This window comes from Crocodylus porosus, unplaced genomic scaffold (genome assembly GCF_001723895.1).
Source record: "Crocodylus porosus isolate Cpor-Errol unplaced genomic scaffold, CroPor_comp1, whole genome shotgun sequence".
Lineage (NCBI taxonomy): Eukaryota > Metazoa > Chordata > Crocodylia > Crocodylidae > Crocodylus > Crocodylus porosus.
This window is the reverse complement of record NW_017728943.1, coordinates 67,843,938-67,862,609: the sequence shown is the minus strand read 5'-3', so window position 1 is coordinate 67,862,609 and position 18,672 is coordinate 67,843,938. Positions and strand designations below refer to the sequence as shown.

The 18,672-nt window shown below is 40.6% G+C and overlaps 1 protein-coding gene across 2 annotated transcripts in view; it reads right to left on the bottom strand.

Moving 5' to 3' along the window:
- Positions 1-18,672, bottom strand: part of MARK1 (microtubule affinity regulating kinase 1) — an 82,601-nt gene that overhangs the window by 33,323 nt on the left and 30,606 nt on the right. For both annotated transcript variants that reach the window (XM_019549502.1, XM_019549503.1), the window contains 4 exons: positions 17,843-17,913; positions 16,121-16,177; positions 4,291-4,527; positions 4,091-4,210 (listed from right to left, as the gene is read on the bottom strand). In XM_019549502.1, coding sequence (XP_019405047.1) covers positions 4,091-4,210; positions 4,291-4,527; positions 16,121-16,177; positions 17,843-17,913 — 485 coding nt within the window. The remainder of the gene's footprint in view (positions 1-4,090; positions 4,211-4,290; positions 4,528-16,120; positions 16,178-17,842; positions 17,914-18,672) is intronic.

Genomic DNA, 18,672 nt, shown 5'->3' with positions numbered 1-18,672 from the left:
GGGGGGGGAATGTGCCCCCCTGGATTTGTGTGCAGGGCAAGGGTGGTCTGCCACTGCGAGCTTTGCCCTGAGCACCAAACTTCGTCACAATGGCACTGCCTGAGCAGGCTGATTAAAATACAGGATTAAATAACCCCCTGCATATTAAAAATAAATCTATTTAAAATTAAATTTAAAATGATGACAACCTATATTAAAGACCTAGGTATGCTACAGTATTAAAATAATTTAAATACTATTTAAGCACTATATGTCAATGTTATAAAGGAAGTCAAACCACTGAACTGGGGGAAGTCACTGATTAGCCACCTGCAGGTGCAGGAGACACTAATTTTCTTCATTTCAGTTACTTCAATTAATTCAGTTCAATAACTAACGCAATGATGAAAAACTGATTATGAGTTGAAAAAGGATGAAAGTGAGGGGGGGCATCTATCCTAGGTACTAGCTATGTGGGGGCTCCCGTAACCCCTTACCCCCCTGGGCAAAACCTTGCCATAACAGAAAAAAAGGGGTTGGAATCCTTTAATTTGGCAGTAGTGAAATACAAAAGGAATAAGAAAGTAAACTGCTTCTACTGACAGGCACTATTCTTTAGACAACAGAAACCAGCTTCTCCCCCACTCCTAGTACCGTCTTTCAGCAATATGCTTACACTAATACAACTCCTGATGCAGTTCCCTTAGTTTTGTCCCTTCCTCTGCTGTTTGGATCTATGCATACAAAGTCCATTTTTTAGTTCTCCACCTTTCAAAGATGTTTTTATCTTCAATATTTTTCTATATTCTTAGTCTCCCACTATTAAACACATTACCTCAGAGGCTTTACCTTGTGGCTGTTTGTGGTGAGATCAGTTAATTATTTGTAGTGAGATCAACTAAGTATAGGAAATAACCTTGGTTAGGATACTTAAAAGGCTGATCATCAACCCAAAACATATTTTAACTGACAGTGCAAAAATTAATTTCATCTACTGTTTGAGGAAAGATCATCTTTTGTTAATGTTTTGCCCTAGTTTGAGACTCCACCATCTCAAAAAATAATAATTTTCTTTTTCTCTATATCTGTTACAATGTCTTGTTGCAATTTCCTTTCTTATTTTACTTCGTTGGGTTTTTTTGTAATGTCCTGCTTCACCCCTTTTAAATTAACACATTTAATTTTGAATGTTGTTAGTTTCAAAAAGGAGATTGAAGTACTTTCAGGTATTTACCTGCCCCTAAATCTCTCAAATCTCTCTTATCTGTACAACTTCTGACGCAGTTCTCTTAGCTTTGTCCCTCCCTTTGCTGTTTGGCATGCTTTGCAATCACAGTTTCAGACTTCTAGTGTGTTTCTATCTTTCCTGCAACTATGTAAAAAAGCCTACACCGGAGTTCTCAACTCTTTTAGACTTGAGGTACTCCTTGGAAAGTGCCAGCTTAAGATTTCCCTTATTATTCCCTTGTCAAAAAAAAACCCAATAGAACAATTCTTCAGCTGCAAAGAACTGAGAAAAAACACAATACGTGAATGTTTTTCACAGTATAGCTTACTGTTGGTTATCTCTGGGTTTATCTTGTGAATCATATTTCTACACTGAACTGTGCTAACATTGCATGGCACCCCACAACATCTTGAAAATACCTCAAAGCACCCCACAGTACTATAACACTCTGGTTGAGAATCACTGGCTTACACAAACTTTGTAAAATGTAACTGATCCAGTTTAGGATTAAAGTACTATTTAAAAGATGTTTCTTTAGTTCCAGTTTTGCTGTAATTGTGAGTGGTAAACATCCCCTTGGATGATCTGGGAGACAGCATGAAGGAGAGCTCTACTGAGCAGTGCAAGACCAGGCCGTGATAGAGCACAGCTCAGAAACAATAAGTCATTAACTAAGAGAGCAAAGTTGATTCAACAGAAGACTTTCAAAAGCCCAAACATGCATATATTTTTCACACGCTCACTTCCAAAACCCTTATAAATATGCATACTGGTGGAAATACGCATTTAAAAGCAATTGTGTACCAGTCACACATACCTAAAAAGGAAAGAAGCAGAATCACTTAACCTATACCTTTTACCTCAAATACTTCATAACCTATTAGTAAAAAAACCTATTTATGCCAGCTCTCCTCCTCCAATGAGACGATGGATTATTTTTTAATATTCATTTCATATTCCTAATATTCATTTCAAATCTGCCTCAGACCCTTGATTCTTACTTTTTTACTTCACTGTTTTACCTATTTGGCAACAACTAATATGCTAAGCTCCAGTGATGCTGCCATTAACACCACCCCACAGTAACAAAGAAGCGTTTCAAAGACCAAATTTAGATGATTATCATATCTATAGCGAGAAGCCAAGTTTGGCCTCCAGGTTTTAAAGAACTGGTATTCCCAAGTGTGAACCTGTTAAACGTTTATAAAGATGACCTAATTTCTGAACATAAAATCATAAATGGAAACCTGGAAAGAAGCCAATCACTCTGAAACCAATCCTTCAGTTTCTTCCACTAAGCTCTTATACCACATTCTTCAGGCAGGAATATCTAGATATAATTTATTACAAGCAACAAGCAAGTTATACACCATTACCTGTCCCATAACCTGTTGAACATAATTATTCTGAAATAAAAAATACTTTTTTTTTTTAACCAGTCAAAAAGTAAAACCAACTTGAAAGAAAGTTATGCACAGAACAGCTCCCTATGAAAATGCATCCTGGACTGTATCGAATATATGCCAGAAAGCACAAATCACCACACTTGAAAGAAAAAGTAGTTTAAATAGTATTTATTCTTTAGAACAGTATCCACTACTATGAAAGCATACATATGGAAATGAAAAAAGTTCACGAGTGACTAATAATAGAGATTGCATCTCATAGAACTATTTCATCATTGACTTTTTTCATTGCTAATTGTTGGCCTATTTGCTAGTAACAGTCCTATTTTCAATAGTCTCTCTTTGTTGCAGAGCTACAAAAGCAAATCAAAAACATATTTGAAACTTGTGGCATGAATCTCTATGCAAATCAAACATGAAGTCTAAACATGGGTTGGCAGCCTACTGCCCACAGGCCATTTTACCCACGCTGCAGAACAAGGGGGTGGAAGGGGCATCCAAGGCATTTTGTCACCATGGGTTTTGCCTTGGCAGCAGAGAGCAGAAATGCCAGCATGGCTGGGGGAGATGGGGGGGCAGACAGGACGTGACGACTACGGGTCTGGCACCAGAGTAGGCCAGATTGGTAGCAGCATGTGCTCAAAAATAAGCTCCGTTCAAAGCAGCTGCCAGCTGCAAAAATGCTGCCAAGCTCCACTATAGCATGTCAAGTCAGCGCTTCAGCCATTTGAGAAGTACTTTTTTTTCCTTTTTTTTAAAATTAAGTTGGCTGCATAAATGATTGCCTTTAAAGCACCTGACTGAACAGGCAAATGACTTTTCTTGGGAAACAACTAGTAATTTGGCAGATGCTTTAAAAGCAAATCCACATGACAATGCTACTTTGCATTTTCATTAGCTGAAAGAGAGTACAGAATTAGCTAAACTCTCAGGTAACTAGAAATAAATTACTGCCAAGCAAAAATTCAGAAGAAACAAAATTAAGAAAAAATAGCCAATAACTCTTGAGTTTGCCAGTCTACTGGCTCTTAATATTTATGTTTATAATGACAGACAAACGAAAACTCATTTCCTCTTCTAGACAAAGCTACTCAAATGGCCCCCACCCTCCTTAGGCTGGACGTTATGGCATGGCAAGAGTTCTCATGGTGTTGCTTTGCACTGGCCTGAGTGCTTGGGTGTTCTCAAAACAAATCTGTTACAAAGAGAAGTTAACTACAACTCCATTTGACACTTCCCCACCTTTGAACCAATGCCAAAAACCAATCACCCAAAAATGAAGAAAAAGACTTCATCTCTCGCCTTTTCCCCATATCCAACTGCACTGCTCTACTGCTATACCTGCCTGAGAATTTGAGGCCTCTAACAAATAAATCGTGTCTTTTCTTTAGGAAGGAAAATCCCACATTTTATTCCGAATTTAAAGTATCATAACAGTTCTGGAGTTCACTTCTTAAACAAAGATGAAATTACTTACTTCCAAGCTGCCTCGTTTTACTGGATTCAAGACTAGAAGTTTTTTAAGTAGATTTTCACAGTCTGTGGACATATAGAATGGAATACGGTATTTCCCTCTTAATACTCGCTCCCTCAGTTCCTTAAAAAAATGAAAAAAAACGTATCACTGACATTGAAAAATTAGAGAGCAGACATGCAGATTTCAAAAGTTAACTGTACCTTTAAATTCTGACCATCAAATGGCAATGATCCACTGACTAGTGTGTAAAGAATGACTCCAAGGCTCCACACATCCACCTCTGGGCCATCATATTTCTTTCCCTGAAAAAGTTCAGGAGCAGCATAGGGAGGACTTCCACAAAATGTGTCCAGCTTATTACCAACTGTAAATTCATTACTAAAACCAAAGTCTGCAATTTTAATGTTCATGTCTGAATCAAGTAGAAGGTTTTCTGCCTGAGAAAAATATTGAAAGAAAAACATGGGCAATTAATATAAGATGCAGACACAAGATCACTTGACAGAAAGAAGAAAGGTTACATTTTCTAAAATGCATGATGCTATTATTTTTTTTGGAGAATAAAAGGAACGAATTCCTCTGGAAAAGAGTGTTCCTATACAAAATATGGTACCCGATTCAAAAGGTCAAAAGTACAAAAACAGTAAAATACTAAAGATTCACAGTACATATTATATTTACTGCCAGGTGTAAGATAGACCAAAGTTAAAATTGGCTACCTATGTGCAAAAGGTAACTAGTGTTGTTTCAGGGTCAGTTTACAATTACTTAGAAATCTAAACACCAGACTTGTAAATACCAGATTTTCCAGAACAAATGCTCAGGTCTAAATATATTCACTCAGCCATTTGTTTCCATACAGGACAATTTGAGCACCTGCACATTTTTCTGTGTTTACAGTGTGTTTACTGGAAAGAAGGAAAGTTCAAGATACTACAGAGTGTATCTTCTCTGCTTTGCTCTGGCAATAGATATTCAAATGTACTTTTTATATCTCATGTCAGTATCCTTTGCCAAAGATTCATCTCTGCAACTGTTATATGGTATTCTTTAACAGCAACTAAAATCTCAGATGAAGTTGCAGCACTTAAGTAGTATATAATCCCATGGCACAACACATGATGAGTGCTATAAAAGTTTAATCAGGTTGAATAAGGAAGAGTAGCATAACTCAGTAACTGTAAAGCCATGGTCAAATATGCAGGTCAAATCTAAAACAAACTGGAGAAAATTGTTTTACTGTTATCTTTTAAGTGTGTCAAACAATTCAATCTAAAAGTTTTTGCAAGTAAAATTGTTCAGAAATCTTTTGATGTCAATTTATTTCCCCTTGTAAAACTAGGTACTGAGTTGAAATAAGTGCAACCATGTAGGGCTCAAAGAAAGACAAATGCAAAATTACAGAGAACTGCTAAAATGAATCTCGAACAAAACTGCATCCAAAAAAATTCAGTGGATGTACTGAAGTTTCATATTTTGGAACTTTATGCAGCTTCATTTGAAGTGTGGAATCCTATTGGGAAGCTGGAAATCTTCTATTACCAATGGCATGAAGCACTCAAATCTATCCCTGGAATAACTCAAGATACATATACTGCAAGACTGTAAAGCTAGAGCAACGTTTAATCTTCCAGCAGCAAGTACTTTGGTTTTAAGCCTCATTCAGATGCAATTTTGGAGGAAATTAATCTCTGGAAAACTGATTTAAAATGGGGCAGTTTCCATTAGAGTGGTTATTCAAAATGTTAGGATACACCTGAAAATATGAGCAGATAAGGCTGTCAAAAAGAAGATAAACATATCACATGCTGCAATTTCACATACATATGCATGGTATTAATATGTTGAATATATGCTTCTACATGGACAAGATGCATTTGACAAAAGTTAAATTTGAGGTAGGTCATATACTCATGGGCTAGGGACAGACATTCAAAAAACCTGAGCCTGAATTGATTCAATTTTTGCAGGTTAGTCTAACCTGGCTAGACTGAATCAGTTTGCAATTGCAAAGACATACCAGAAATGCAGGTACATGCCTGCAGTGGCTCAGGCTAGAAGTCAGGGGGCGCTAGACCAGCCCGCCGTTTCCTAACACTATGCTAAGGGGGCCATGGCCAGGCCCTGGCAGGACACTCTGATTAGGGAGGGGTTTCCCCCCTCCCCCTTGTGACCAGCCCAGCAGGAAATTGATAATTCAGTGTTGATCACCCCATGAAAAAACAACAGAGGGACATTACCAGCTACCTGCTCATGTTGTCTTTGTCCTGTCTGCCACAGCACCGACTGTAGCCAGCATGTGGTCTGCTAGCTAACGCTGAGAAGTGTCTGGGTTAGGCAGAGGGGACAGGGGATCCCTGCTTAGCACGGACTGTGAAGGGGAGGTGGGGACAAGGGGGAAGCCAGGCAGATGCCTGAAGTCTCTGCCAAGCTCCAGCCAGGGAGCAGAGGGGAGAGGCCAGTTTTGGTGTGGACCAGAGAGCATGGGTGTCTGGTGCCTCTTGAATCAAGGGAGCACATGCCCCCCCTGACATCAGTCAGCAACTGGGGGATGGGGGGGGATGTCCCCCAGCAGCTGATCATATGGCCGATTTCACTCACTGTAAAAGTGGCCATGCCACTTCCGGAACTCCCGCAGCTACTTCCAGAATCAGCATGGCCATTTTTGCTGGTGGCCCCGCTCCCTGGCTGGTGCTCACAGGGGAGCACTGGTGCTCCTGCCTACCCTCTTGCCAGCCGGTGAAACAGGGAGCATGGCCAGACAGGGGGTGCACTGGCACCCCCGCGCACCCCTATGCATTGCTCCTGTTAGCGAGCCCCACCCAGCCCAGAGAGCATGGCAGGATGCTGGGAGAGTCTAGTTTAAAACCTTAAACCAGCAAGGGGTCTGGGACAGACATTGTATAAACCAGTTTTACCCAAATCAGTTAAGTCTGATAGGACATTCAACAAGGTTTATCTTAAACTGGTCTCAGCCATTTTCAAACTGGTTTATGTGCACTGAACATCTGTTCTGTTACAGGTTTAAGCCAGTTTCTGATCACTTAAACTGGTTTATGTGTAATGTCCATCCCTAGCCATGAAGACTGGGAGATAAATAAACAGTAATGGAACGTCTTAACCAGAATACAGGGGTACTGTATAGTATTGATATCAAGCAGACACTAAAGCTTCTCCTCCAACTGAAAATGACGGGGCATTTTCTATCTATGAAGAATAAGACAAAGGGTGGCTAAAACTGGCAAAAAGGGAATAATTTGTTTTCTTCAAATGTTGACCCCCAAAGCTTTGATTGGCATTGCTCCTAATGAAATTTCTTTGGAGATCCAAGAGAAACAGAGAAACTGAGGCAGTTAGGAGATGAGGAGTTAAGCCAGGTGAGTTTTCCCACAGCTACCTGTTCATTTGGGATAGAAAATACTGCTTCCCCAGTGAAGGCCCAGAAAAGACTAAAATGGAAGTTGATACAGGTGGCTTTACCTTCTCAGCCGTGGCACAAGATCTGACACAGCAGAAATGGCAAGAGAAAAGGTTCACTTTCTGTGGAGGGGAAAGGGTATCTTGGGACACCAAGTAACACTTAAAACTAGGTCTGAGAGCAACTGGCAAAAAAAGCCCAGAACTCAAGTTAAAAGAAAATAAAAGCAACAACTGTACACAATAGTGATCTAGACATAAGGCTGGAATCTGGTGGGAAATCTGCAACAGGGTGATAAGGGACACAAATGAGGGTAACAGACCATCTGCCAAATCTCTATGCTGATGTCAGGAGTATGGGGCATAAATAGGAAGAATTATCAGTCTCATTTGAGCAACAAAAATGACATAACTAAATGACAGGACTAAAATATTGGTAAAGCAAGGTATAACTTGTTTGAAAACAACAGGCAAGCAAATAAAATGGGTGTTATACCATGTAGCAAGGATTGTATTACTCTGAAGTTCAACAAGAAAGATAGATTTGCTGAGTGTTTTTCGTGTGAAGATAAAAGGGAAAAAGAAAGTGTTGATATCATGGATCACGTACTCAGAAATGGGAGGTGAATAAGATATTTGTTGAGCAACAAAGCAGAAGCATCCAAAAGACAACTTGATGAGAATAGGAGATTTTAAATTACCTGAATATGTACTGGAAAAGCAAAACAGCAGACCATAAATAGCTCGGTAAATTATTGTAATACATTGGGGCATATTTTTTTCATTTCAGGGCACGGGGAAGGAAAGCTACTGCGTTTCATAATACATTAGAGGCAAAAGGAAGACTAAAAAGTTTATTATTTAACTCAGGAGTGAGAGCAAATTATAGATAATGCAGAAAAGATTGAATGCCTTCTTTGCTTCACTCTTCATGCTTCTAAAATGTGTGTGGTTGACAACAATCTTGGATTAGATCAGGGTGCTCAACCTCCAGCCTGTGGGCCATATATGGCTCATGGAGCATTGGTATCCAGCCTAAGGGGCTCTCCACAGATTGGAAAATTTGATGGCAGGGAAGCAGTGACAATAAATGTAACCATTCTCCCCCACTGCTCAATTCCCAAATTCCATGCAGCAGGTTGGGGCCAGGTCATGTCCCCACCCCTGCAACTGGATGAGGTGAGGCCATTCCCTCTTTCCTCCACAGGGCTGGGCTGGGGCTGGCTCAAGCCTTCCCTCCCTCCACCCCACTACTGGGCCTGGTCAAGCCTCCTTCCCCCTACAGGGCTGGGCCATGCTCAGGGGCAGGTAGGAGCCAGAATGCCCCCTGCCTCCTCTGTACAGCTAAATGGGCCCATGACACAACTATCCCATGCCAGATTGGGACTAGCAGCCAGATCCAGCCCACAGACAGTTTGGGTACTGCCCAACCAGCCAAAAACAAAAACCAAGTTGATTACCACTGGATTAGATGATCTCTTGAAGTCCCTTCCAATCCTGTAATTCTTTGATTCCATGATTTTATAAAGTGAGATTAAGGCTTCAATCATTACTCTCACTACAGACCAGGAAGGCTCTTAGCCATACAATTAGATTTTGGTGGGAAGAGATTCATCCAGATAATGCAGTTTTGAACTAAAATTAAAATTCATACCGAGATATTCTTGAGAAAAGAATATTTCTAACCAAAAGGAGTAATTAGATGGATTTAGGAAAGGGGATAAAGACAACAAAGGAAAAAAATAAAGATGAAAATTTGTTTGCTTGCTTCTAAAAGTATCTTTCAAGATTTTTATAGCATTAAAGCTGGAATTTCTTTTAACAATTTCACTAGAGTAAATTGATGGTGCCTCCTTTTAAGCCCTGTAACAAACATATACTTGTCTATTCACAGTTTAGACTTTAGCCTCAAAAATTTATTCTCCTCAGCAGAGGCTCTTGACACTGCAAAAATGAAGTAATCTTTAGGTTACATACACTCCCACTTGCTGGTTAATCCTTAACTTCTCTGATTTTTCTAGAGGCCCAGCCACTGCAAACAGTTGTTACACTGAGCAACACTGACACACTTTCACTGAAAATGCTGTACCCTACAGTGGGACATGCTGATAAATGTTACATGTTAGTGTACATGCATATACTTTCTGCTGTGAAAATTTTTGCCCATTCAACAACTGTTCTGGGTAAATATGAGAGAACAGATGACAGAGGGTTCCATTTCAGTATTTCCAAATACACATTTTTCCTTTGTTCAATTCAGTTCCCATGTCATAAAAGCATAATTCAAAATAGCAGGTATATTTCAGAGAAAAAGCATGTTCAAACTACATTTCTGTCATAAATTTCAATTATAAGTAAAACTTACAAAGCTAGTCAGTACCTTTTACCTGGACCAACTTGTAGTTGTGAAGTGTTACGATGAGCTTTTGGGCAAAATATGCCTTTCCACTGCATGCATGCAGCCAGGAATACAGCCTAACAGTTTGGAGAGCAGCTCCTTGCCTGTTGGGGGGGGCCAGGGGATTAGTGATTGAGACTCCCACGTTGAGGGAGGGAGTACGGCTGGGGCAGTGGCAGGTGCTTGGGAAGAGAAATACCATATTTTTTCATATACAACACACACCTCTGTTTTCCCAAACATCAGTCCCCCATAAAAGGGATACGTGTTTTAAGCAGGGAAGCTGTTTTCTTCTTTGGAAAGGAAGCATATTGTGCATATCAAGCTGCTGCTGAAGCTATTGGTTGAACACTGCAGCTTGTGTCTGAAGCATCAGGTGAGCTGCTAGTAGCATCTTGAGGTGGTCTGTAAATGTGGAAACACCACTTTTTTTTTTTTTTTTTTATTTACAGAAGGTCATATAAAGAACTACTTACACTAAAGAACTACCAGTCTTGCTATTGCCTTTTAAGGACCTTGGTCTAGCTGTGTGCAACAGAGTAAGTTCTTCTGTAAACACAGGAGTATCATTTAGGAAGTGTCACATCCTAGAAGCCAGTCTGGGTGAGGCAGCTGGCACCAAGAACTTCCTGGTGTTGCATATCCTAGACGCTATGTTCCCAGAAGGACTTACTTTGTGTCACTTAGTCACCCACAACTCTGGAAAAAAAATCTTGTTTACTGCATTCTGCTTTCCCAAAAACAGGATGCATTTCATTTGGGGCATGTGGTATGTGAGAAAATATGGTATCAATACTTACAGAAACAGCAAAATAAATCCTTTAAAACAGAACTGCCATGTGAAAGGTATGGTTAACTTATCCTCCTTGTATCATATTGGAGGATATAAGTTGCTTAAAATTTACTGGATATAAAAAGCAAAGCAGAAAAGAACAAATAAATGTAGTATTTTAAATGAACAGGCTTACTCTTCATCAAATAGGCTTACTCTTCGGAGTAACAGACATTTCTATAAATATGGTATTTTAAGGCAGCAGTTATTAAATTGAATACAAACTTCTTGGGAAGGCCATATAGTTGTTTTTATAAACTGTAATTATCCTGGAAGATGTTTTAATAGCTCAAACCGAAGTCCACAATTTCAGTGAGTTCCAGATACTAAATATGAAAATGGCTTCACAAAAGTAAACACACACACACACAATTTTTAACAATTTCTTTGCCTCCATTTTTTTGTGCAGGGACCAGGACTCCCCCACGGGGATTCAGGATGGACTTAGGAGTGACCCTGCCAGGCCTAGGGCTCGGGAGGACTGAGTTAGGGAACTTCTGGAGGCGCTGGACGTGTTCAAATCAGCAGGTCCAGATGCTCTCCACCCCAGGGTGCTGAGGGAATTGGCAGGGGTTATCGAGGGCCCCCTGGCACAGCTTTACGAGCATTCGTGGTGCTCTGGCCAGGTGCCAGACGACTGGAAGAGGCCAATGTTGTCCCCAGTTTCAAAAAAGGCCCATTAATCTTACTTCAATCCTGAGGAAGCTCTTTGAGAAGATTATCCAGGAGCATATCTGGGAAGGACCAGCAGGGGGGGGGGATGATGCTCAGGGGCAACCAGCATGGGTTCATTAGGGGCAGGTCCTGTCAGACCAACCTGACTGCCTTCTACAATCAGGTCACAAAATCACTGGATGCAGGTGTTGCGGTGGATGTAGTTTTTCTGGACTTTAGGAAGGCCTTCGACACTATGTCCAACCCCATTCTCATTAAAAAGCTACGCGACTGTGGCATTGATGCCTACACAGTCAGATGGGTGGCAAATTGGTTGGAAGTACCACACCCAGAGAGAGGTGGTGGATTGGTCATATTCGACCTAGAGGGATCTGGGCAGTGGGGTCCCCTAGGGCTTGATCTTTGGGCCCACACTGTTTAATCTCTTTATTAGTGACTTGGACAAGGGTGTGAAAAGTACTCTGTTCAAATTCACTGATGACACCAAGATGTGGGGCCAGGTGGGCACATCAGAAGGGAGGAACAGGATACAGCTGGACCTGGACAGATTACAGGGGTGGGTGAATGAGAAGAGTCTCCTAACAATGTTTCCTAACAACGAGAATAGATTCAATACTGATAAGTGCAGGGTACTGCATTTAGGCAGTAAGAACCAGCAGCATACCTATAGGCTGGGGAACTCCCTTCTTGAAAGCACAGTGGCAGAAAGAGATCTTGGAGTCATTATCGATTCCAAGACGAACATGGGCCACCAATGTGAGGACGCAGTCAGTAAAGCCAACCGCACCTTGTCATGCATCCACAGATGCATCACAAGCAGGGCCAAGGAGGTGATCCTCCCACTCTATGCAACACTGGTCAGGCCACAGTTGGAGTGCTGCGTCCAGTTCTGGGCACTGCACTTTAGGAGAGATGTGGCTAGCATGGAGAGGGTCCAGAGGAGGGCCACTTGCATGATCCAGGGACAGCAGGGCAGACCCTACGAGGAGAGTCTACAGGACATGAACCTGCTCAGCCTTCACAAGAGAAGGCTGAGAGGGGATCTGGTGGCCATCTATAAACTTACCAGGGGGGACCATCGGGGAATGGGAGAGACCCTGTTCACCCGTGTACCTCCTGGAGTAACAAGGAATAACGGCCATAAGTTGTTTGAGAGTAGCTTCAGGCTGGACATTAGAAGACACTATTTTCACAGTCATGATGGCTAGGATCTGGAACCAACTTCCAAGGGAAGTGGTGCTGGCTCCTACCATGGGGGGCTTTAAGAGGAGGGTTGACAATTACCTAGCTGCTGGGGTCATATGAGCCCAGTATTCTCTCCTACCCAGGGCAGGGGGTAGGACTTGATGATCTACTTAAGTCCCTTCCAACCCTACATCTATGAACAACAGGAAGAGATGGTTTTGCCTGCAAAACATGCAACAGACCTGTGTAATAAGAATTTTCTACAGAAGCTACCTACACAGATTGGATATACATTAAGCATTTGACCCCCTCAAAAAAGACAACAAACATAAAAAGTATTCTTGTTGCCTGAAATAGGTGTGCTTAGTGTTTAAAAAAAAAAGTAGTTTAAAAACTGAGGATGATGCAAGCTGTTTAATATAAAGCAGACATCAATCTTATGAAAAGGAAAAAAATTCTGCCCCTCAGGATTTTTCAGTCTAGGACCCTCGATGTTAGACAAGTCTTGATACTTGGGGCATTGTCTATTTCCATGGTAACCAAGGGTCAACCAGAGCTTTGGCCAGGCTTAAGAACATCACTCAGTAAAAAATTCTTCAGAACAACAGTTCTCATAGCTAGAAAGTAATAATTATATAAACATTTAAAAGTGCTATTCAGCACCTTTTGCAGGAGGCAATCGACTATTTAGATATTTCCACATGCCTTTCAAGCTATTTAACAAGAGCACCATAACCAGAACACACCTTGGACTTCAAGCAATCATCTGCGAGATAGTCAGATACAGGGAAGTTCCAGAAAGAAAATTCAAAAGGTAAAAATGTTGTTAAACAGTGTTCAGAGGTAGACAGAGAGAGAAAAGAGAAAATCATTGTTAGGAGACAAGAGACCTCAGGTTTATCAAGACAGAACTGAGAATGATCAGAAGACTAATTAGGCTTGTGGTTGTTCCTAATCTGTTATATGAAGGTGGTATATGAAGGTGGTGGCTGCGGATGTGGTTAGCAACAAAAACACCACAATGACAAGTGCAAACTGGGAACCTACCAAAAGCTAGAGATATGGATACTATATGCTTAAGCTTGTAGAGATGGAAGTGTTCAACATAACTCAGTAAGCAGAAGGAGGGGAAAGTAGAATAAAGTTTGCTGTTCAAGCCCATCATAGTTTTGGGCCAAGTCAGGTACATACGATTGCTTTTTGGAAAGCACTAATATCAGTTAAAAGGTAAACAGCTATAGTATTGTCATGTTTTATATTTTGAGGAAAACAATGAAATTATGTATAGCTGGCTAGAGTTCTATTAAAATAATAGTCTGTTCTTGCTAACTGAATGTGGCGAGGCAGAAATATGTAACTTCCTGTTGCCAGCCTCATAGGGGTCCATGCAAAGTATGTATTGCCAATGGGCTAAAAATAATAACATGGCTAATAAGAAAATGAAAGCAAATAGTGAGAAGAAAACACAGGGCTGCAGATGCTCCACCTCAGTTATGGGTAATAAGGAAGTAAGAGTGTGATTGAAACTGTCCTGAATTTAATCACGTTTGCTAGGTGGCACCAGAAGATGTGAAGGCCCAGATGTGATCCCAACAGACATTCTTACTCAGAGAGATCTGGTCTCTCAACCCAACCAAAAAAGTAAAATATATGTGGATAATCACTTGAAGAATCAGTGTTATTTTCACCACACAAAAGGGTGTGTTGTTCAAAGCAACTCTACTAGTGCAGTTTCTGGAGCAAGGTACAGAAGAGCTCAAAAGAGCCATCTCTCTGAGGACTCACAGGCCTAAATTTCCTGCATCAGGGGCATGAGAACATCTCAGCTGCTAGAGCTCATAAGGCTACAACAGTAACTCGAGTGGCTTTCTGTAGGGTTACCATATGTCCAGGTTTTCCTGGACGTGTCCTCTTTTTGGACCCTCCAATCTCTGTCCAGGCATTTTTTTGAAAACCGAGCCAAATGTCTTAGATTGTGTTCTGCTCTGGTGGTGGAAGCAGGGGAGGATGATTGGAGGCAGCAGGCACATGTGCGTCTGCGAGCACATATGGCCAGCATGCAGGGTAGTGGGAGCAGCCGAGGCAGCTGTATGCAGTTAGGTCTGTGAGGGGTGGGAGTGCGAGGGCTAGGACTTGGGGAAAATCCCCAAAAAACTAATGTGGATAAAATGCTGGATAATGGAATTTCACCCTTTTGTACATGTACAAATGTACAATGCAAAACAAATCCAGACCAAGATGTTTGCTTTTCCAAATACTTGGACATCACCTCATAAGCACAGAGTACCAAATAGTGGTGGGACATGCTTCAAACAGATGCTGTAAAACTGAATTCCTCATTCTGGAGAGCTAAACTAGCCATAAGGTAAGGACAAAGATTGTGGCTGGAATGCTTATACAGGTATTGGGACACCTGTACCAGAGTTAAAAGCTTCAAAAAAGAATGTCAGATTTAACATACATTTTGCCTTTAAATGATGAGAAGTGTTTTTATTCCTGTTACCAAAACAAACATGCATGCAAGACATGCAGGAGACAACATGATGCCAACACTTTTGGCCAAGAAAAATTCAAAACTAGCAGAAAGGCAGGCAGTCCATCATCAAGGGCCCAGTATTTTAATATGAAAAGCAGAAAAAAAAAAAATGCAGTGATGGACAATGGACACACCAGAATTTCTGTGACTCGGTTTCCCAAGTACAAAATATGGACGTCAATACCTACCTGTCTTGTAGGAGTATAGGAAAAATTAACTTCATTATCATGTTTGAGAAATGTAGATACATCAATAATGGAAGTTATATTCAAAGAGAAAGGTCATGTACAGGCATCACATTTCTACCAGGAAAACTGCTGCTCTTGTGGTAGAAACAATGAGCGTATAGACATTCATACAGTTTCTCCCAGACTAAAAACTGTGGTTCCAGGAGAAAAAATAACCCATTCTCTCATCTGATAGAGGTTGCTCCTGGGAGAGTTGCTCCCAGGAAAACAATACCTGGACACTCTGCCACTGCTCAACTCCTCCTGTGGACCAGGAGTTGAGCAGCAAGGAAATGCTCCCTGCATCTTTTCAAAATCAGGGTCACCCTGGTATGAGGGCAGCCTAGGGAGTAGCTGCTGCTTGCCTCCTTCTGGTCCCAAGAGGTATTGAACAGTGGGAAAATGCTCCCTGTGCAGCGGCTCCTTGCTTCCCATGTGCTCTCTGGCCAGTGTCCCCAGTTGGAGGAGTGGGAGGGGAGCTTGGACCCAGTGCTCCAGTCCCTCTGGGAATGGGACGACTGGAGCAGCTGTGACTCCTTACATTTTCGCTAGACAAGGAATTACCCAATTTTGGCACAGTACACAGATCAGAGGAGAGCGTGTGATTGCAGATTGAATGCCTGTGCTGCTCCCTCTCCTGGAGGAATTTCCAGTGATGGAACATTTCCACTGGTAGAAAGCCATGCTTGTTCATGGCCAAGGAAGGAAATTTACTCAAATACTATCAATATCAATAAGTAAGTGAAAAACAGCAGCCTACCTTGAGATCACGATGAACGATACACTTTTGATGACAGTATTGCACAGCAGATACAATCTGAAAGACCAATGTTGTCAGTAAGATGAATTAAATTTGAATCCCTATATAATAGAATTTCATATCTCTTACTAATCTTAATCTTCTCTTCCAATATGCATTAGTGGAATATCATGTTTAGTTTAAGAAATAAATTAAGCTTTCAATTCTAAAGATCTTGTATACGTACAAGTTCCATTTAACCTCTATTAAAGTTTGAAAATCCCTTATATAGTGTCAGTTTGGGTGCTCCTTTGTGTCATTCCATTAATTGTACAGTGTCGCATTCTGCACACAGGTAAAAATATGTACAGCAACATGTTTTAATGCCATATTATTTTCAAGAATAAAGTTTCAGTATCATATCAGCAACTCAGAATTTAAACTATGAGCATAAGATATAATTTAATTGAATGTAGAAGCATTAATCTCTCCCCCCATAAAAAAGGGAAGCAAGGATTTTTTTTTTTTTGCATAATTCTTGGGGCAGGGGGTAGGAAACTGAACGAATTATTAGCGTTTCTCAAAATTCCATGGCACGTTTTATTCTAAAATAGAATAATAATTTTAACTATACACCTAGAAACTTCTACACAGCATTTCTGTTTTACTGAGTGTTCAGCAATAACTTTTATGTTACTAGTATTCCAATTTCTCATGATACTTTACCCATTTCCTGATATTAATGTAATCCAGCATCCACACCCACAAAAGGTATTCTGGATGGGATTTATTCTTGAGCATAAAGAGTATCCCCATTACATAAGAAAGTTCATCATATTTTGGGAAATACTAACATTGCATTATTTAAGTCACATTACTTAAAACACCATTAACATGTACTGTTTGAGCGATTACACATTACATATTGGAGATAATCAAGGTTTTTAGAAGTTTAAGAAATATAGATATATTGGTCTCTTCTGGCCCCTCTCCTGACACAGGTTTCTGTAGGTTGAAGAACTGAATGCTTTTAGCCAAAGTTTCCTAAAAATAGCAGTGCTGGCAGAGAAAATTTCAGTCCCAAAGGAGAATTTTAGAATAGAATGTAAACATAAAGTACAACAAATAAAAAAGGTAGCTAACTTTTGTATTAGAGCTTTTGTAATAAACTGGTGCAAGATTTAAACACCTAACTGATTTTCTGGAGTCAGCTGCTTTACCTGCTAAAATATACTGCAATCAATTAATGAATTTTATAAAGCTTATCATATATTTAAACGTAAGCATGCAAATAAACAACTTATTTCCTCTCCTCGTGGCAGGAATCATATATGAAAGCTGATTATCAAGTTAGGGCTAAGAGCGTTCAGACTTTAAAGACACCTCTAGTACAATGCACAGTGTATTATAAATAATGAGTAAAAACTTAATACATGTGTAGTTTGTATAAAAGAAAAAATCTATTACATTTTCCAGGACACTCAGAGTTAACAAAATTGATAGCGAGTCACAGGAAAAAACCTGGTTTCTCAAGTATATCTATTAACAAGAGCTTAAACAGTCTGTTACTATTTTTAGTGTATGCTCAGGGACTAGATATTTTAATCCTCAGTGATGTTTCCATTAGAGCTCTAATAAACATTACTACAGCAATGGACTTCTAGTTTTAAAAAAAATCTGCACAGCAAGTCAATTAAATATACTGCAAAAAAGGCATTTGAAAGAGTTAATATTATTTCATACCTGCCTAAATTTTGCACGTGCCTCTTTTTCTTTCATTCTTCCATGTGCAACTAAGTAGTCAAACACCTCTCCTGAATAAGAAAAGGATAGAGTATCAGGCATACTGCTTTTGTTTAATCAATGTAATTAAAAATAAATAAATAAAAGAGTCTTAGCTAAGATTGGTAATCTCAACTTCAGTTTAGGATCTGAGCCTCAAAAATCTTGATCAAAATACACATGCTTAGAAATCTCTGTATAAATTAGTGTCTGACCTTACAAGTATGGAAAGATAATTAGCATTTTATTACCAATTTGTGAGATATCTACATACAGGTGGAGAGGGCGGGAAGAGAAGCAGCTGGGGCTAGATACAGACATTCAGTTTCTACCAACAGAATCGCCGCTCTTCCAATAGAACCCAGAAGTGAATAGAACAGTAGGTCTCAACCTGTTTACAATCAAGGCACCCCTCATTACACTTACAGCACTCCTTTTTTGACTAGAAAAGAAATAGAATAATTGCTTTGCTGCAAAGAAATTATGTTTTCGCCTAAGGCGGGCATGAGGGAGCTGCCCAGAGTGGCACCTCCAGTGAAAAAAAGCAGCAGGCACAGCTCTGTAGACATGGTGCAGATGCAGAGCACAGCTGCCAGGGGCCCCGCCCGGGCACGGCTACCTGCCATGGGCTCTTCTGAGGCCTCCACCGAGACAGAGTTCATGGCAGGGTTGGTGGCCCATTGCCCCCCTGTCTGTGGGGGGGAGGGGCTCGGTGGGGTTCTGTGGGGGGTGGGGCCTGGTGGTCCCCTTGCCTGTCCCTCCTGTGCACGACCTAGGGCCGTGGAGGAGCA